At 40.9% G+C, this 22,025-nt stretch overlaps 1 protein-coding gene across 3 annotated transcripts in view; it reads right to left on the reverse strand.

Moving 5' to 3' along the window:
* PDSS2 (decaprenyl diphosphate synthase subunit 2) overlaps window positions 1–22,025 on the reverse strand; it is a 173,327-nt gene that overhangs the window by 92,923 nt on the left and 58,379 nt on the right. For all 3 annotated transcript variants that reach the window (XM_045010406.1, XM_045010405.1, XM_045010407.1), the window contains exon 2: window positions 1,987–2,121. In XM_045010406.1, the coding sequence (XP_044866341.1) occupies window positions 1,987–2,121 (135 nt within the window). The remainder of the gene's footprint in view (window positions 1–1,986; window positions 2,122–22,025) is intronic.

A 22,025-nucleotide genomic window follows, 5' to 3' on the forward strand; every position in this document is an offset into this window, starting at 1 on the left:
TCCTGTGACTTCCCCCGGCACTACCCCCAGGTTGACAAACACTGATCTAGACTAACAGTGTGCAACAAACTGGGGTATAAATGTATTGTGGACTCCGTTTCCACGCACTCAGTTTTCCCTAGTGCACACTCATGTACTCCTGTTCCAAACTGGAGCAGATCAAAGCATACAAGGGAACTTTAATCACTATTTCTAAATAGATCCGGTCATAAACATGCCTCTGTGCATTTGCATGTTTTTGGTCTAACAGCATCAGAGCTGGTGACAAATTAAATTTCAAAGATGGTGAAGAAAACATTTGGGGGGAGGGGGGATTCCAACAAAGTTCAAATAAAATTTCAATAAAAATTTGTCAAAATTTCAATTTTTTTCTACCAGTTCTAACATCACTTATGATTTCAGCACAGCTCTAGAGACAGCTAACTGCTAAACAGCCAGGACAGAGCATGGGACACTGTTCTCATAAAAATCCTATCATCATGGAAGGTCCCAGAAACCCCTATCAGGATGAGAGCCCTGTTATGCTAGGAGCTGTACAAACAGAGGTAGGTAGAGAGTCCCCACCTTGGACAACTTACAATGAAGAAGAAGAGCAACATACAAAGGGTTGGGGAAAGGGAGGCCATCACTTTGTATACCATATATACATAAAAGATTATATACACCTCTACCCCGATATAACGTGACCCGATATAACGTGGTAAAGCTCTGACACGCTGCTCTGAGCAGCGTGTTAAGGGTGCCGGGCCAGGCCGGGGCTGAGGGGTTCGATAAGGGGCAGAGGGTCTCGGGGGTGGTCAGGAGCTCCCCACCAGGGTCTGGGGGGCAGGAGCTGTGGGAGGGCACTTTTGGAGGCCCCGCAGTCCCAGAGTGGCCCGGGGGATTAGCTGGGGGCCAGGAGCAGCCCATTCTGCTTCCCTCGCCCCGGCCCCAGCCGCGTTGCTCAGGGGAGGGGGATTGGGGGAAAGGATCCCCCCGCACTCACCAGCAGCAGCGGAAGCGGAGCAGCCCGGCCCCAGCCCACTCCACTCTGCCAGCTCCTAGCCGCAGCGCTCCGCTTCCCACCGCAGGTGAGTACAGGGGGGCGTCCTTTCCCCAACCTCCCCGCACTGACCAGCAGCGGGAAGCAGAGCAGCCCAGCCCCAGCCAGCTCCACTCTGCCAGCTCCCAGCCATGGCGCTCCACTTCCCGCCACAGGTGAGTGCAGGACCTTTCCCCAGCCGCCCACCAGCAAGGAAAGTGGAGCGGGCTGGGGCCGCGTTGCTCCGCTTCCCACCACAGGTGAGTGCAGAGGGGCATCCTTTCCCCAACCTCCCCACACTCACCGACGGCGGGAAGCGGAGCGCCACGGCTGGGAGCTGGTGGAGTGGAGCGGACTGGGGCCGGGCTGCTCTGCTTCCTGCTACTGCCGGTGCGTGCCTGTCAGGTGGCGGGGGGTGGAGGGTGGATAAGGGTTGGAGCAGTCAAGGGACAGGGGGGTTGGGTAGGGGGTGGGGTCCTGGGGGTGATTAGGGATGGGGGTCTCTGGAGGGGGTGGTCAGGGAACAAGGAATGGGGGGGGGGGCAAAGCAAGTTCGATATAATGCGGTCTCACCTATAACGTGGTGAGATTTTTTTGTCTCCCAAGGACCGCGTTATATCGGGGTAGAGGTGTATATATATATATAAAAAAACCCCACAGACATTTGGTATTTTAAGAGGGGATTTTTAAGTTTATAATTACATAAATCAATGTTGAAGCAGCAAAGAATCCTGTGGCACCTTATAGACTAACAGCTCATGCTGCAAAACATCTGTTAGTCTATAAGGTGCCACAGGATTCTTTGCTGCTTCTACAGAACCAGACTAACACGGCTACCCCTCTGGTATATAAATCAATGTTGACTTTCCACAAGTGGCCTTCAGACCAGCCATTAAGATATAATGGAAGTCACCTGTCCAATAAACATATGTCAGTGGTTTTTGCTGTAAGAGGTTGCACCATACCTGGAATAAATCCCGCTGACCATGTCATGCTGGAAAGAAAGCTCTGCTCCATTGCTGGGACCAGCTGCTTTGGAAATAAGCAATACGACCAAACCTCGCATCTGTAGGTTATTCCGGCTATCATACACAAGCCCTCTGCCAAAAGAAGGAGGGGAAGGTTGGGAGGGGGGGGAGAAATAAAATCAGGATTTTTCACAAAATCATTTTACCTGTTCTCACAAAATCCAAGTAGAAAGACTCAGCCCCCACAGTGACATCATCATTTCATCTAAAGACTCTACTATTCACATCAGTGGGTGAAGGAAACTGCAGTTCTCAATCAAGATCTTTTGTCATCTTTACTCCATAATTTATGGTGAAATGTTACTAATACAAATAAACACAATACTTCAATCTGGAATTCCCATTTCTATTTCCTAGGGGAAGTGTATGCCCAGCACTTCTGTAAAGTTGTCACCAGGAATATTTTTAGATAATTTGATGGTTATACAGTACAACAGTAATAGTATGAAATATTTTTACCAAGTATAAAATAACAAAAGCAGCCATAAAGATGTTAGACGGGTACAACCAAAATCTATAATCTACTGAAAAATATTAAATATTATAACAGAACATACAAGAAGATTAACCGCATTTTAGGAACAAACTTAGTAAAACCATAGAGAACAATAGACAAGAAAATTTCCATAGAAGTGAGGGAATTAAATTCACTGGAGAAAGATTAACAGTTTGAACAAACAGAAGAACAGTTTAAAATGCTTTATCTTTAAATTCAGTTCTCTCTCACTGTTTCTGCCATGAACAATTCTTAACTACCGCGGAGAAGGTGGAAGCTCAAAAATTAGTTTGTTTAAAAATAAGCTTTGCTCTCCTCCTGGACCCAAAATTTCTGGAATCTCTGCCTCCTAGTCCTACTCTCCAGAAGGCTAAAAGTTTAGAGTAAAAGGATTTTATATACCACAAAAGTGTTATGCAGTAATCCAACTTCCAATTAACTTGAGTACATGATCTTTGATACTATCATAACCTTAGTTTTTATATGGCTCATTTTACAATATAGTAGGTTACTAGACAGGTTGTATCCCATATTATTCCTGGCTATAATTCTCTGGCTTGATCTCTAGAAGAAATTAGATCATATCTGTCTTTATAACAACAGTGCTCCAGGAAAATCTATGGTATCTTTTAGCTAGGTGATATTAATGTGTAAGAAAATCTACCATACATTACTTAATCTCAGAGTACTTCATAGTTGAATATTACAAAACATTTCCACCATTTTACAATCCAAGACAAACGAGAGTATCTTCAGGACGGTATTTGAAATTAACAGTTCTATAAATACAAAAATTCACCATTTGCATGTTAGACTCAGTGACAGACAATGATGTTCACACTGAAGGCTGCCACTGCATCCTTGACTCATTCCATTATGTCTCGATAATACTTACTGCTTCTATAGTGGTTTACATTTACAAAGTGCTTTACAAACATTAACTAACGTTGCAGTACATGCAATCCACAAATATTGATTGTTCTGACATGTGAAAAACCTTGCCATAATAGGATGAGTTAAAACAAGATAGAGTGATGGAACTCATTCAGCAGCTTTTCAGGCATGTTATAACCATCTTATAGTTAAAAAAAAAATAGTCTGTTGAAGGAGAAGAGAAAGACAGAACAGATTATAATTTGGCAAGTCAAGAAGACCCAGTCAACATGCTACCTGTATATAGGGTAGGAATAAAGCAGGAAGGAAGAGTCTGGGGAATGAGTCGGCTGAATAAAGAGATGAAGGAGATCAAGTTTGGCTCTTCAAGTGTTGCCTCTATATTCACACTTGTGGCAAGTGCCTCCCCCTGCATGCCACTGACCTACAGGAAAGTGGTGCCTGTTGGAGCAGTATGAGCACTCTCTCACAGCACTGAATGGTTGGAGTTCCAAAAAGCTCTGAAGAAAGGTGAGCATGAAGTACAAATAAACTGAGGCAATGTCCACAAAGAACTTCTGTTCTTTTGGCAAGTAACCATTTCTTTTTCAAGCAAACTCACATTTTTGGGAGTCTAGCAAATACCACAAGCCCCCAGGAAGGTGAGCAGTAGCATTCTAAAACAAAAATTGCAGACCCGCTCTCGCAAAATAAGCATCAGATGCCCCTGTTAAGAAAACAATATTCTGAAAATATGTGTACAGAATTCCAAGTTGTACTCCTGCATATTTCTACGATGGAAACACTGATGCCATCTTAGTTTGGTAGAGAGAGCTAAGAACTGATGTTCTGACATCCTAACTAACATCTCATTTGCCAGCCTTTTCCCACTAGACAGATGGATTCACTTTACAGTCCTCATTGAGGGAAGAGCAGCTGGTGCCCAAAATATATTCTGAGGTCATGAGTAGCAAGTAGGGTTGCCAACTGTCTAATCGCACAAACCCAAACACCGTTGCCCTGCCCGGCCCTTGTCCCATGGCCACGACCCTTCCATGCCCCTTCTCTGAGGCCCCACCCCAGCTCACTCCAGCCCCCATCCCTCCCTCCATCACTCACCCTCCCCCACCCTCACTCACATTCACCGGCCTGGGGCAAGGCATTGGGGGGTGGGCAGGGGTGCAGGCTCTGGGAGGGACTTTGGGTGTGGGAGGGGATGAGTGGTCGGGCTCTGGGAGTTTGGGTGCGTGGTGCAGGCTCTGGGCTGGGGCAGGCAGTTGGGGTACAGGAGGGGGTGCAGGCTGTGGGATGGGGCTGAGGGGTTTGGAGTGTCGGAGGGGGCTCTGGGCTGAGCCTGGGGCAGGAGGCTGGTGTGCAGCAGGGGGTGTGGGCTCTTGGAGGGAGTTGGGTGCAGGAGGGAGTGAGGGGTCTGAGTCAGGTTCTGGGAGGGAGTTTGGGTGCGGGGAGGGTGTGGGGTGTGAGCTCTGGGCTGGGGCAGGTGGTTGTGCTGTGTGAGGGGGCAGCGCTTACCTCAGGTGGCTCCCAAAAGCGACCAGCATATCCCTCTAGCAGCGGCTCCTAGGCGGGGGGACCAGGGGTTTTCACGCGCTGCCCCTCCCCGCAGGCACCGCCCCTGCAGCTCCCATTGGCCACAATTTCCTGGCCAATGGGAGCTGCGCAGTCGGCACACGTCCCTACAGCCCCTGTGGGGGGGCAGGGGGTCTCCACGTGCTAGCCCTGCCTGCAGGCTCCATCCCTGCAGCTCCACAGTTTCCAACCAATGGGAGCTGCAGAGTTGGAGCTCGAGGCAGAGACAGCGCAGGGAGACCCCCTGCCCCCTTCCCAGGGCCACAGGTACATGCCGGCCACTTCCGGGAGTAGCATGGGGCCAAGGCAGGCAGGGAAATTTTTTTCACCAGACAAAAAACTATATATTTTATATATATGTACACACACACACACACACACACACAGAGTATAAGTTTTAAACAAACAATTTAATACTGGTAGACAGTGATGATGACTGTGAAGCTTGGTTGAGGTGGAGGAGTCAGAGGGTGGGATATTTCCCTTACTGCTAAATGATGAACTAGCAACTGACTGAACCCATTAGGGAACATGCTCATTTAAAGCTGTGTAATGCTCCCTTCTAACTCATTTGGCAGCCACCTGCTTTGTCTACTGCTTGCAGGAAGAGCAGCCCATTGCAGCTGGCTGGTGGGGGCTTGGAACCAGGGTGGACTGGCAACTCCCATATCAGCTCCTCGCTCCCCTAAGTTCCCTGTGCAGCAGCTGCCCAGCAGGCTGGCAGTTGCAGCTGTCCTTCCCCCCACTGGCATGTGCTGCTCCTGCCCTCTGCCTTGGAGCTGCTCCCCGAGACTCCTGCTTGCTGTGCGGGGGAGAGGGAAGGAAGGGGGGACTAATGTCAGGGTGTCCCCCTGCTCCTGCACCCCGCTTACCCCATCTTCCACAGAGCAGGGGGGGCATAGGGTTAACTCTCAAGGGTTAACTCTCTCACTCTACAAGGCAGCAGGAATGGAGGGAGATATGCGCATTATCCCTTTAAGTACACTGCCTTGTTAATTAGACCAGCTTGCTGAGACCGCAGCTGCTGTAAGCTCCCTCCTTCCTGAACCCTAGTATGCCCCCCCTGCTCTGTGGAAGATGGGGTAAGCGGGGTGCAGGAGCAGGGGGACACCCTGACATTAGCCCCCCCCTTCCTTCCCTTTCCCCCGCACAGCAAGCAGGAGTCTCGGGGAGCAGCTCCAAGGCAGAGGGCAGGAGCAGCACATGCCAGTGGGGGGAAGGACAGCTGCAACTGCCAGCCTGCTGGGCAGCTGCTGCACAGGGAACTTAGGGGAGCGAGGAGCTGATATGGGAGTTGCCAGTCCACCCTGGTTCCAAGCCCCCACCAGCCAGCTGCAATGGGCTGCTCTTCCTGCAAGCAGTAGACAAAGCAGGTGGCTGCCAAATGAGTTAGAAGGGAGCATTACACAGCTTTAAACGAGCATGTTCCCTAATTGATCAGCAACGTAACAAGAAAACAAAATTAACTCCTCACTTAAAGTTGTCCCGGTTACTGTACAATCCACTTCTGCAGAATTTGACAACTAAAGAGTACAAATTTTGTTTTCAATTTTTAAAATAGTTGCAGATTAGAATTGAGTTTTGAACTTGGCTTTCAAATATTTAGAAATCTTTGGGGCCAAATGGACAACAAATATTTACAGCTGATGCTAAAAATTTAGCCTGCAGCAGTGCCACTTGCTGCCGATCCTAAAAGTCAATTTGGTGCCATGCAGTTAAAAACTACTTGTATCTCTTAAATTGAGTGTTAAAATGTAAATGGCAATTAATCCTGTGGCAGTGCCTAAGTATGTAGCTAGCAAACTTTTAATCAACAGATTTGAGTGTTGCTTGAAAACTATGAGCGCATGGAGTAATAGTAACAGTAACTAGCAAAAAAAATATTCAGCCTGGGATTTAGTATTCAAGCACAGGATAATGCACAAGGTCAGATCATGAACTACTTCATCATTGCAAAAATAAGAGTACACCTGCTTGAATAATTTCATATTCTCTTAACTAGGAAGCTTTGTGATTCAGTGGTTAAAGAAAAAAACTGGAAGTAGGGAGAGATCTGAGTCCTAATGTGAATACTTACTTACCACAGTACATTGAGCAAGCTACTAGCTCTCAGTCATCGGCCTTGGACAATCCAATTTAAAAAATGGGTAAAAACTAGCAAGACATGAATGAAAACTAGATGCTATATACAAGATAAGCTTTCTTGGGATTAAAAAGTAATCCACATATTTTCTGATGTTCCTTCACATGTTCCTTCTTATACTACCTTATTTATGGCTAGAAATCAAGAAACTAGGTAAGCTGTTGGTAGTGTTGAGCACCCTCTGGATCTGAATATAAGTGGTGCTGAAATACAGACAAGTACCTCTCGCTATACAAATGAAGACTGTGGTAAGAAGAGGGACATAGTCTTTATACATTTCAACATCCAACAAGGAAAGGCATTTAGGACATATACACTGCAGGTTACTTAACTTTATAGTTTTTTGCCATCTGGATACTAGTGCTTGCAAGCGAGTTTGCATGAAAGACTGCGTATGGATTATTTTAGGAATCGTGCACAAAGGATTGAAGGCTAACAAAATTTAACAAAACTGTTCACTGTATCATAAGGTTTCCTTTTACTGAAAATATATACCTAATGAAGGATTTTAAAGGGAAAAAGTTGTTTTCAGCACGCAGTGAATTTACAGGTTTTGTATCTTTATTCTCACTACTCAAATGAGTAAGTAAAAATCTGCTTACAATATTCCAAAAATTTAGATGAAAAGCCACATTCTTTTCCTCATGCCAAGAAAGTACTGATGATATAAACAATTAACATTGTGTAGATTTCCAAAGTTTGAGCCACATGTAAATACTATAACAGTCCCGCAAAAGTTAGAAAAATACATATATTCTGACTATATACAGCATACACATCCTGTTTACAGAATACATGATGGTGTGTGATAGTATAAACAGTTTTCTGGCTTCAGTTTAAGTTCACCGTACTACTCATGCGTGGTTAAGCACAAGAGAGATGCAGGTCATCCAACTATGTGCAAATAAAATCTTCATACTTCCTCACACCATTCATGCATTTTGTTTATGATGTATGTTAGAGAAAAGTAGCTCTTTTAAAAAAAAAAAAAAGTTACTGGTACTATTCCTTCCTATTCCTTTGTCCATAAAACCAAGTTGCCTTAGTTCTCATGTACAGAAAAATTAGTATTCATAATTTTAAACATATTAAAAATAATCTGAAGAAACTTTTTTTTGATATTTGGAAGCCCAGTATCTCATGATTTGGCCGGGCTAGAAACAAATTGTATTATATCATACCATTAAAAAGCAGCTTTTCCATGGGACACAGACCTGCTGAGCCACAGAGTACAGGCACTTAAATCAGTTGCTAGTTTAGGAATGGATATGGCAAGTAGAGAACAAGTGAAGTTTTAAATTTCTGCTTTTACCTGATCCATACTAGGGGAGGAAAGGGAATGAAAAATAGCCTATTATTACTATTAATAAAAAAATCCAACTGTTTGAAAGTTCAGAGGTTTAGAATGTTGCTAGTAAAAACAGATTGTTCGCAGAGTGCAGGGCAAGGCACTCAAAGGTGTAAAAGAGGAAGAACTGTACAGGTATAATGACTAAATATGTGGTATGTCTATCACATAATTATATAAGTAAAATACAATTTTAGCCAGGACACCTTACACATGCATATAGATTTACGAGCAAAATACTATTCAAAGTCCAATTCCATTTACAGAAATGACAAATTATGTATCTGACATGTATCATATCCATACTAAAGCAAATTACATTAGACAAATTTAAAAAAGCCTAAGGTGACCATTCTTTAGAAACTAGAAACTATAGCATCTATTTGACATGGCTTCAGGGGCCACATTCACACTCTACCTGATTTAAATTCCCAAGAGATATTCTGCCCAAGTAACAGCTACACAGAAGTCTTCCAGATGGTGCAATTAGTTTTGATGGGTATGTGGCAGAAGACAGGTTCTTCTAGGGGGAAAAAGTGAACTGAAAGCAACCCAAGTGAAATTGGGCACATATGCAAGTAGTGTCAAGCTTGGAATCTTTTGGAAAACCTCTGCAGAATAACATCACAAGTGTGAGCATACAGTAGCCAAGAAAAGACATTAGTAAATTTTGCTTGCTGTAAGTCATAGACTAGGCAGATTGGAATTATACACTACACCCTCAGGGGAAAATAAAAAAAGATAGATGAGTATGTCTGACTAACAATCTACAACAATCCAGCTTTTACAAAACATTAAAAAGGCTGGAAGAAAAGCATCTACGCTAGATTTTATGCATATGACAAAATAAGCCATTTGAAAACTGTCAGATTCACAGGTTTAAACACAGAACTCTCTTTTTTTGAGTGAACAATGTTGATGCACGGGAGAAGAGTCTAGCTCTGAAACATGCATATTACGCTACACAGACACAAGAGACTCACACCACCCACTCAAGCAGTGACACTGGCTAATAGCTAATGTGCTGCAAATTACACCTCCTACTACCACACTCCGTCTGTTACAGAGAATAAATCAAGCAAACATGAGCATTCCACTCAATGTTTTGTGCATTTCTCAACTTGTAGTGCCCATTTCAACAGATTTTACTTTAAAAATGTAGTTTGGAGATTTTGTCAAAAAAAAAAACACTGCCTAGTTGCAAGCAATTAATATTTTTAGCATTAGTCCTATTAGTTAATCAAGGTTGCGCAACAGAACGAAATTTGGAATATCTGCAATGGAGCTGATTGTGAGATGACAAAAAAGTAATTTTATTACCAGTCTTTTGCTTTCTACAGTATATCATAATGAGATTAAAATGGAGAATAGAAGAAATAATGGGAAATGTAATAAGCCGGTTCAATAAGTAGATGAGTGGACAAGGATGAGATATCATGATGCTGACTGGATAATGGGAAGCCTAAAGAAAGTGTCTAAGAAACTGGGAAATTAACAAATCACGGGAACAGCAGAAGTGTGAATAAGGAAGATTTAAGAAGTAGCTAGAAAAGTGTTATGTAAGCAAAATCAAGAAAATCAACAAAGGTGGTAAGTACATTTAGGAATAATATTAAGAAAGCCACATAGCTGTGGTTCCCATAAAAATATAGCTGGCCCACACTGTACATAAGTATTGTGTGATATTACAAATAATAAACAGTAATTTGCAGTACCATAGCACCTAGGAGCCCTAGTTATGGACCAGGACCCCACTGGGCAAAGGCGCTGCAGAAATACAGAACAAAAAGTCCTTGCCCCAAAGAGGAAATAGTGTTAAATTTATGACATACAGGGAAAGACACTGCCTATTTTGCTCAACCCAAGTCAAAGAGGTATACAATATACTTGTAACCGTAATTATATTTCAAAAAGTATTTTTTAACATTAATTACAATTGCCATTTCTAAACCTAGAGGTAGCCATTATCTGCACAGCATGGTTATCTGTCAACACTACAAATGTGAGAGTTCTGTTATCCTCATGGCTAGTTTCCAATCTGCTTCAATAATGACTTGCTAGAAATAACAATCCAATATGTAACACAAAATATTTATATGAATTTGCTCAAGTGATCACATTTAAATAAAGCACAGTATGCTAAACATGTAATGTAATGTAAAGTCACTTATTTTCACCTGCCTACTACATATTTAACAAATACTTAGAACTTTAATATCTATTAACTTAAGTTCTTCAAACACCCCAAAATACCTTGTCTATGTTAAAGACTAAGTTCATGGCAGGTATGAAGTTAAAAAAAAGCTTATTACATTTGGATTTCAAAGACTGACTAGATATTTGGCCACCTGAATCTCATCTTTTTCATTCTGGAAGAAAAAGGAACCTCTGCTCCCTACACAGTAGCTCAACAAAGCTAGAGCAACTTTACAACAAAAAATCTATTGGACAGTGGTATATAGCTGGTCAATCATCATGAGAGAGCCTTACCCATTCCTCTCTGTTTTTTCTAGTTTAGCAAAGCCAGACACAAACTAGTTTCAGTACATGAAAGGAATACATAAAATTAGTTTTCATAATAGTTCTAAATTTTCCTTAAGTACGTACCCACTATTCCAATCTAGATGATTCTTGGGGGGCGTGGTGGGGGGTTGTTTTGTTTGTTTGTTTTGGCAGCTTACCAGTTCCCCCTGTTGGCAAGCTCAGAACACTACAGTGTAACTGAACCCCAGGGCATACTGCCACAACTATGGACACATAAAATAAGCAATCCAAACAAGAGTTTTTGTAAATCAAGATTAACTTGAAGTAGTAAATCTATTTTAGCCTAGTCTATCTGCCTAACAAAATATTTAAATGGACCTCTTCACCTTAGTCTGTCTCTTGTTCAGTTCCCTTATAAGAAAAAAATATCAGCTGAAAAAAAACCAAACAAAAAAACTTATCCTGAATAGAAAATTCAGATTATGTTGGCATGGGGAAAAAAAGGAATATAACAAAGTTAGGGTCCAGGCCTGTTACTGATGGAAAAGCAGAAACTCACTTAGAGACGAAGAAAATGTAGGTAAGAAAAAAAATTTATTGGAGGGAAGGAAGACGGGGAGGATAGATACTTGCTGTTCCAGCAGTCTAGACACTGCTAGGGTGAGACTCTTAAGCAGTGACTGAAAATAGGCACCTGAGGACTGTTGACTAAATTGGATACAGGCATCCTTTGTTAACAAAACGGGTTTTGCTGGGGAAGGCCAAGGAAAGACTGAACAATTCTTCATCCACGTCAACCAAGGCCAACTCATATTTTGCAGTGGGTAGTGAAAGAATGCACCGATGACCAAGTGTTCACTTGGGAAATCTCATCTTCGGTTGCTCTGCTGTTCAAGTCCAGGATGATGACCCTGGCTGGTCAAGTGGGCTATTGCCACTTTAAAAGAGACTGCTTACTGAAATAAATTATACACTGGAATGTAGTATATTTTATTCACCTGGAAACAGTGGATTGAGAAGCTTGACAGCCTTTTTATATCTCCCAGATAGAGCCAAAGCATTTTACTTCCTCCAAGGTTTTGTTCCACTTAAGTAGAACTGTACAGCCCAGAAACACATCTAATGTATGCAATTGTTTTTCTAAAAATTGAGAGGACTTGGAACAGATGAGGGCAAGCAAACGGATTTAAATGAAAGGTTGCATTTTTGTTTGGGACTAAGTTTGAAGCTGATCTGAGCACTACTTTGTGCAGGAAAAAAATGTAGGTAGGACTGTTTGATGGAGAGAGACCTCAGAGCTCAACAATTCTACTTGATAAAATGATTGCTAAGAGAAAAGGTTCTTTCAGAGTCAAGAAATGCAATGAAAATTTCCCCACAATGGTTCAGAAAGAGCTTTAGTCAGTCTTTGCAATATTCAGTGCTCCACAGGTCATGGAATATGCAGTCTTCATAGGAATGCTGATTTTAGAAGAGATTAAATGTTGGGTTTCAGCAACAGGCCAAAATTAGAAGGAATAAGTTACATCACCCCTGAAGCAGAGAATTGCATTCTCAAGAGATTAAGGCTCACAACTTTGTGAAAACCCTACAGGAGGAATTCCAGAGTATCCTTCATGGCTAGAAACAAGGGATAGATCTCTCTTTGGACACACCATGGACACAAATTCTCCAGATCCCTTTATATATCTAGTTAATAGATGGCTTCCTAGATTTGAAAAGGAAGTCCCACAAGCTTTTGAGAGTAACACTGATTCAACACATGTGACCTCTCAGGTAACAGATGGCAGCAGTCCAAATGAACAAGATCCCAGAAGACTGACTGAATCCACAGCCATTACACTGATATCTATCAATTTCAGACACCACATGTGTCTGGGCCATACAGAGTGAAAAGCTTCACTGGTGCTTGGTCCTGGATGATATTCTGACTACTTTGGCAATTTAGTGTTCTTTAGTGCTCACAACTCCAGGAAACTGATGCAGTGTTGGGATTCCTGGAAGGATCATTTGCTCTGGAACACATGGACCTCATCTGGGCCTTCATGCCAACATTCTGACATTGGTTGTTATCCAGACTAACAGGCATTCACTATAAGCTATGTTTGAATAAGTACTATGAAGATCTTCACCAGAGTAGGGCTGATTAGTAAATCGTCCAGTCTCCTACACTTTTTATTTCAAATGATTGATTAGGCAGTTCTGCCCAGTGGAAGTTTCTACATATGCTACTATCATACCAACCAGATGGAGATATCAATGAGCCAATACTTGCCAATTTCGTCACAGCCTCTTGAAGGAATGCCCTGTGAAAAATACAAAGGGGACAGAGTAGCACCAATAACAGTCCCCACCAACCCCAGAACAAGCAATTAAAGATACCAAATCCCTCCTCATTGTTTTTTTCTGTGACCCAAGGATCAAAAACTCCTTTGTGACTACAAAGGACTGTGAGGAATTATGAGTTATGTGTGATTTTTTGGGGGTTGTGAATCCAAGGTCAAGAATCACTGGTCTAGATGGTGGTAAATCTGAATCTCTTCTTGTCCCAGGTTAATAGGCTAACCATGAATTTCATGAACACCTAAGAGGCAGGAGAGTACACGAAGAGCAGTGCTTGGAGTTCATAGTGCTCAACCCCAGTTGTGAAGCACAGGGCACACTAGCTGAACTGATGCACTGGGATATGAAGATTGTGCTGTATACACTTCAAAGAAGCCTACATATTTTGGAGCCATCTCTTATAGTAGGAGACTGGGATCTCATTCTTGAAATGAACTTTGTGAACTGCAAGACTGAATGCTGACAGGTCCAGTTCTGGATCAAAGCCTCCACTTTCTTCTGTCTACCACAAATACTCTTGAGCGGTTTACAGTATTCTGTTGGTACTGGGATAATCTCTTCAAATGTGAGAGATATGTCTAAATGTCCACTATCACTTGGATACTGGGGAAGAAGAGACAAAATATTGCAGGGGAGGATTCCTGGAAGGCTATTACAAAGCACACACTGATAATTTTGAGAGCCCATTTGTCTGATGTGGTATTGGTTATGGGGAAGAAAAAAATCTTCAATCTTCCTCTTAGATAAAAAGGCTCCTGGACTTCCAAGACTTCACTGCTTTATAGGAATGCAGTCTCTAGGATATGTTCCCTCTAGCTGTCATTTGGGAAGTCCTTTCTGGCCCCAGTTGGTTGAAAGGACTGGCAGTTCAGGTGAAATTTCAGTCTTTTGGTCATAATTGCAACTCTCCCTCGCGTTTCCCTCAAAGTGGCTTGTTTAGGCAGTCTTGCTGAAATATGACAAATGCTTCAGGACTTTTCCAAAAGTCTCTGAAAAGTTTCACCCATCAAAAAGGGGCTGGATGAGGGTGCAACTGGAGACTATACTCATATAAAGAGTCCTAAGCCATGCATTACACTTCACTACAATATTTCAGGGAAAAGCTTTGGCAGAGAACCTTGTATTATCACAGATGATGGTATATAAAGTAAACAGGGTATTTTCCAGTAATCTCTCTCCAGTCCCTTGTAGAAACTTTTCTGCTGTCAGTGCAACAGAGTGACGGCACCCCTGGTTACTCACCAGGTGACAACTGAATATCTGAAGGTCAATTTAGAGAGAGTTCTTGAATTCACAGTCCATTAAGTAATTAAGATCTGCTAGTCCATCCACTTGAATCAGGATTTTCCTATAAGAGAAGTTTTGGCAGAGATACAAAATGGAAGAGTAAATCCTGGATGACCTTATCTTGTTGTACTGATAAAGTTCTAAGGAGACTCTGCTGGTGATGTTCAACCATTCTAAGTCCACTGCTTCCCCCAAAGATTCTGGAAAAGGAACATGTTTTGTCCTTCCTACATCATGATGGCATCCTGGGTCAATGGAAGCTGGATCTGCTGTCTTTAAGGTGGCATAGATAGGATCTACTAAGTAATAAACATCCTTATCGAGGTCGAAGTGACCAGAATCATCAGATTCAGAATGAACTGAGGGAATGGAAAATTCCACTCTCCTTGGGTGAAGATTTTGGGAGAACAAATGCGTCACCTGGATATGTCATGAGAGAATGAGGCTGACTTGCATTTATTTTTAGGGGACGGTGGTGGAAGGTGGGGTGGATTATGTCCAAGAGAACTTTTGTAAAATGCATGACTAGGTGTTCCATGAACAACTTGACTTCGTAAGGAGTCAGCTAAAGAGAGACAATGCATGCCTAGAACTGCTAAGGAGGGTTTTGCTTCCCAGGAATAGGAAAGCAATCAGTTTTCCATCTGAATGAAAGAGGGTGTTTAATGAATGGCCTGAAGTTTCAGCACCAAGCTGACTTTAGGCTGTGTGGCCCATTTAGGGCCTGGAGTAGAACTATTAGCGATACAGAAAGACAGCTATAAAAACAAGGGCAGTCACAGTAAGAGACAGTCTCAAAGAAGAGTACCCAGAAGTCACCTATTACAGGACAGGCCCAACAAAGAAAATAACAGAACGCAACTAGCCCCACAACCTGAAGCAAATACTCACCAGCAACCGCATACCAGACAACATCAACACTAACCCAGGAACCTATCCTTGCAACAAAGCCCGATGCAACTCTGTCCACATATCTATTCAAGTGACACCATCATAGGACCTAATCACATCAGCCACGCCATCAGGGGTTCATTCACATGCACATCTACCAATGTGATATTTGCCATCATGTGCCAGCAATGCCTCCTCTGCCATGTACACTGGCCAAACCGGATAGTCTCTATGCAAAAGAATAAATGGACACAAATCTGACATCAGGAATCATAACATTCAAAAACCAGTGGGAGAACACTTCAACCTCTCTAACCACTCAATGACAGACTTGAAGGTAGCAATTTTACAACCAAAAAACTTCAAAACTAGACTCCAAAGAGAGACTGCTGAACTTGAATATGCAAATTAGATACAATTAACTTAGGTTTGAACAGAGACTGGGAATGGTTGGGCCATTACACTAATTGAATCTATTTCCCCACGTTAAGTATCCTCACACCTTCTATGGGTCATCTCGATTATCACTTCAAAAGTTTTTTTTCTCCTGCTGATGATAGCTCATCTCAATTGACTGGCCTCTTGCAGTTGGTATGGCTACTTCCACCCTTTCATGTTCTCTGTATGTATAAATATCTTCTTGCTGTATGTTCCAGTCTATGCATCCGATGAAGTGGGCTGTAGCCCACGAAAGCTTATGCTCAAATAAATGTTAGTCTCTAAGGTGCCACAAGTACTCCTGTTCTTTTTGTGAATACAGATTAACATGGCTGCTACTCTGAAACCAGTCTCAAACATGTTAGTTATTCAGAAAACTTAGAATTTCAGATGCATTTAAGTACTGTAAATTCCTCCTATCCTAATGCTGGTTGGACAGAACAGTATTTAGGCCAATAAATTACAAACTATAGTTTTCAGTAATACAATATTTTTTAAACACAAACTAAACACACATTTTAAGACACAGTTAGCAAATATAGTTTGCTCTTGACCGTATCCATTTCACCTCGAGCTAAGATTTGACAAGGGGAGCGGGGGGAGGAGGGTGCGGGTTCAGTTGCCTACAAGGACACCAAAGGTACTTCATGAAATTTTTACCAACTGTCAGTCTCTTCTGTTTTTCCTGCTCAGTGTTTGATTTGATCTTGGAATGTGATGTGGATAGCTTGCAAGCAGTTGCCTCTGTCAAAAAAATGTAGTTAGTGTTTGACTGCAGTTACTCTGAGCAGCAGTAACTTGCAGGTCTGGCACCCTTATTTTTGTAACCACATATACTTAGACAGAAGCCTAGTTTCTGTATGTCTGATTTCTCCACCAATGTTTACTTTATTTAAACCTAGTGGGAGGTCTAGGATCCCTCTGTCAACTAGTATCAACAGGTATTAATAATATCCTTTTGAAAACAGGCTTTCAGGGATCCAAGGATATTCTGTAAGAGAAGAGAATACAAGTATTTCAAAAGAGCTTCATGAATGACAGAAATATGATTAGCTTCACATGGCTAATAAATTCAGAAACCTCTTGAGGTCTGGTGTCACTTGAGCAATACTGTAATGGTAAAACCTGTCACAGAGAAAAGCATTTTGCATTAAATAAACCCTACTATTGAAATGCAATGAGTCAGGTCAATTCTTGGTCATTATCTCATGACAAAAATGCTTGCAGAATGTATACAAATGGATGCAACATAAAAAGGCAAAAATGTTAAGATAGGTGATGCCATTATAGAATGATCTAAAAAGGTCTTGACCTCCCCTATACTACAGTATGTCTCTGTACGGCAACCTCCCAATTTCACAGCATTATGGGGAACAATTTATTATAAATATTTATTCCCTGGAAAAAAATGTACGGCTCTGTACTCAAATAGTGAAAAATGTAGTGGCTTCAAGCTTAGTCCTCAGTTGATTAACTGTTTTTATTTAGCATCAGTGACAGAGTCCAAATATACTATGGGGCCTGTAAATAAAAATCCTTCTTTTCTTAAACAGCAGTGATTGACACAGTTTATTGACTTTGTGCCTATTAATTATGCTGGACCACCCCTTCTAAAGATTCTGGCTTTAAAACTGCTTAATTAAGTTGACTGGTTATATTCAAAAGATACCCCTCAGTGTACCAGGAAAAAAGTCTACCTCTTAGAGCACAATGGACGACTGAGAACAGACAGTACAAAACAGTAAGGGTGTTTGTGCCACACTAGTCCCAAGAAGGCAGAAGCATAACTATGTAAAGTAACCATAATAGTAGTTATATGTTATTTCCTATTACAACATACTAAGTTCACACCTTAGTGCCCATAAGCTTTTACTTAAAATGGACCCTGAAGGATCAGAGACTTTTTAAACCAACCACCCCACACGAAACAGATTCAAATCCAAACCATCACACTTTTTACTGTTGTTATCTTGGCTCTACATTTTTCCAAAGATTACCCAACATTCCAAGAGTCTCTTTCCATAAAGATCCAGCTGGCCGTCCATAATAATTAAGATGGATATGCTCTTTACTCAGATAAATAAAATTTTCAGTTTCTGAACCCTACTCAGATTCCATAATGTTTTCCCTTTATTGTCAACATCACAATCAAAATAATTTGTTTAAAGGGGGAAGCTTTTATTTATAAAAATAAATATACAAGGCGGCAACATTAACAACCTTTTCCTGAATTATTTCTAAATGCCAAAATAAGCTTATCAATGTATCAATGACAGTTTACATTTTATGAAACCTTGAAACAAAAATATATCACAGAAATGCTGAAAGTATTTTACAGAGAAGTGACTGTTCGAAAAAAGTCACAGGAAAATTTCAGTTGTATTTTCTATTCTTTTCTCAGAAAAATATCAAGACTTTAAAAGGTGGAGAATTCAAGCATACATTGGGGTTTTAGAAATGTTCATTTCCATGGCAACCTGCATGGTCGTCTTTATATAGCATTATAAACAGATGGTAAAGAGTGGTCATGTTTGTTTCTTTGCCAGCATATCAATAAAACTGTTGTATTACTATATCTAGTGAATTTGCATTATTAAATATTTGGGGGTATTCTAGCAACAAAATCTACTAATTCAGACAGACAAATACAATTAATCACTATCTGTTTTTTCATAAACATGAGGATTCTGAACAGTACAGTCACTGTAGTCTATGTAGTCAACAGTCATTTTTGGCAAGGCTTTCTATAAATGTTTTCTCAGCACTTGCCATGCAGGGCACATAACCACAAATATGAATCCGAACGGGAGTAAAATAATGAATTTTAATAGGAAATAAGAGTGTGGCTTTATTTACACCTTCTGGTATTAAAATGTCCTTTAGAATTATTCTTTTTTTGTTAAATTACATCTGAAATGATTCAGAGAAGATGTAGTGAAGTGTAGTGAAATGTAATTCAGTTTATTTTATTATGTATTGGTAAAGCAAGGGCTATTCTTGCAAGTGAACTGCAAAATGCAAAAGAACACTCTTTCAATCTTAATCTTTCATTTCAGACGTAGCTGTGATCTGAGAGAGACAGGTGATCTGGGTTCAGAGGTAAGGTTTGGAATTAGTCAAGAAGTAATAAGAGTTGGCATTTACCATGGTTTAGAATGTAATCTTGATAAGCTTGGTACAAAACATTTAGTAGCTCAACCAACATATGTTGTTGCCACTGCTATGACATCTAGCTCAGGATATCTAATATATCGAATACTATGGAGGCCTTTATGGTGTTATAAGCAGAAAACAAAATTTAGAAAAACTAAACAGAATTTTATGAGGTATATTGAGTATATTATAGAAATTTGACACCCATTGTACATGAAGGCATTACTTTATTTAACTTCATTATAACGCTAATAAAAATACTATCAATGAGCCTGATACTACTCCCACTGAAATCAATGGGATTTTTGGTATTTTCAATGTAAGCCAATGTTTGCAGCTGAATGGAGAATATCTAATGAAAAAAGAAAGGCCAAAAATTTGCAGCGTGCATACAAATTTGTTGATAACGCTGAGAGGCAGATACCTAGTATCTGATGTCATTTTTGCTGGGCAGCAATGTCTCACAGAAAGATAAAATACCTGCAAGCCATTTGTTTCCTCTCAACCACGAAGTAAAATTTCTTGTTTGCTCATGTCACAGATGCTATTAAATCTTAACTAATTTGACAGCAGGAACTAAATAGCAAGCTTGAGGTTCAATATCAAAATAACCCATAAACCTCCCCACCCCTTCAATTCCACAGGACCACCACCTAATGCACTTTGGGAGACTCAGTCTACGGCAGACATAAATGAGTCTGGCAGACTTCAAGAGGATAGAAAGCAAAACGAAAAACATCTCTCAGTCATTCAGATATGCACAAACAGCCAGAGATGTGGTAGGATGGAGAATAAACAGGAACCCTTGCCTTTCTGCACATCAAATGGTGCTTCAATAAACAATAAAACAGGTGTTTTGGGACCCATTTATATAGGTTAACTATGAGCTGGTGGTATGTACATTTACCAATTTTGTATCAAGCAACAGATTGCATGGGGAACAAATATTTAATAATAGGCTCTTCGATCTCTCAAAGAAAGGTATAAGATGATCCAATGGCGGTAAGTTGAACATAGAGAAATACAGACTAGAAATAAGGCATAAATGTTAACGGTAAGAGTAATTACTCAGTGGAACACTTTACCAAGGATTATGGTGAATCACTGACAATTTTTAAATCAAGCTCCGACATTTGTCTAAGAGATCTACTGTAGGAATTATTTTGAGGAAGTTCTATGGCCTGTGTTATACAGGAGGTAAGACTAGATGGTCACAGTGGCCCCTTCTGGCCATAGAATCTATGGATCTATTAACCCTTACCCTATCTCACTCTTCATACCTGACCAGAGCCTCATTGGCTCACTCGGACCAGTTGTCTCCCCTCCCTGACAACCCACTTGGCCAGGACTAGGAGGATGGTGGAGGAAGTTTCCAAAGTATCCTACAAAAGGCACTTGCCCATTGCCCCCCAGAAGCAGCAGCCATTCTTCGAACTTTCAGCCACATGTCATCACAATTGTCAACTAATCCAGGACTTCTTTGGACTTTGAACTCTGCTTCAATCAAATGTCCAACCCCCTCCCCTGCAATCTACTCGTCTACTGCTCTCAGTCCAAATTCCTTTTCTATTTACATCCTCTCCACACACCCTACCTTCCCCTTCTCCCAAAAAAAAGAAAAACCTCTTCCCCTGCCCTCCAGCCTGAAGACCACTTGTTCATATGTTGTATGCCTCTCCCCAACACTTCATCTGCCCTATCTATTTAGATTGCAAACTTGGAAGACTTTAGGTACTACCAGAATAAAAATATGTGTGAACCTTTATTACAGCTCCATAAATCATTCATTCATTTTAGGAGTCTTGAGCTTGAGAGCAAACAAGAAGCTTGTCCTCTTGCCCATTTTGAATGCAGAAAATTAGTTGATTAGAATTGTGTGTTCAAGATTTAATTTCTAATGAACTAACTTCTAATCCCTTATATATAGCAACCACTAGTTAGAAAAAGTACAACTTGAAGAGAAATTCTCCCATACTACAGTGCATGTAATGTGTGCCATTTGTTATCTGTAAGGCAGAGCTGTGTTACTATTAAGTTACTTTTGAGAGAGAAATATTAGGGCAAATAGCTTAGCAGAAAATGGCTCTGACACCGAGATACATGATTCCAACTTCTGAAAAATAAACCAGTGCATTAAAACTTTAGAGAGACAGCACCACTAGAAGATAAGCAGTCTAGAGAGGAAAAAAGGACAACTTTTTGTACATTATCTTACAGCCCAAGGATATAGTTTAACTCTGGATCACAGCCAAGATACTTTTGGCATGCCTGCTAAATTTTAAAAAAAAAAAAAAAAAAAAAAAACTTACAGTCGTTATTTTTACCGCAATGCGCTGACAAGTTCTTGAGCATTACAAAGTGTGTTCTCCACTATAGCTACAAAAGGATACGTTTTACTACTCTGTGGAACCATCTGCACTTTCCTTAAAACTTTTTTTAGCATGGAAAAAAACCACCCTGTTGCTCTCATGAGCAATCCTAATTTGCACACAGAAGACTGCAGACAAGCAATGCAGTTTTCATACTGTGAAGCTGTTCCTTCACAAAGCATTTTCTATTCAAGTCAAGTTCTCTTTATCTGTGGCTTCAATTAGCCCTGAAAAAGAAGTGTATGTAAGATAAGCTGTAAAATTACAGTATCATAAAATGACAAGTTTGAATGTCAAAATGCAAGTGAAAAATGTGTGTATATATATGTATGAAATACATGTAATTGGAATAACATATATATTAGAGCTTTTTTTAAAAATAATTTGTACCACTATAATTACAATGACAATTTTCTTTACCTATCAATCTGTTCCTTCAAAAGTTGTTCAGAATCTCTGAGAAGAAGAAAATCTCTAACAGTCTGTACAGTCACTGTGTTAAACATTTTTGGTGCCTCTGTGTATTTGTACTCAGATGTCTCTTTTCTGCCTATGAGGTCAGCC

This window comes from Mauremys mutica, chromosome 3 (genome assembly GCF_020497125.1).
Source record: "Mauremys mutica isolate MM-2020 ecotype Southern chromosome 3, ASM2049712v1, whole genome shotgun sequence".
In the NCBI taxonomy this organism is placed as follows: domain Eukaryota; kingdom Metazoa; phylum Chordata; order Testudines; family Geoemydidae; genus Mauremys; species Mauremys mutica.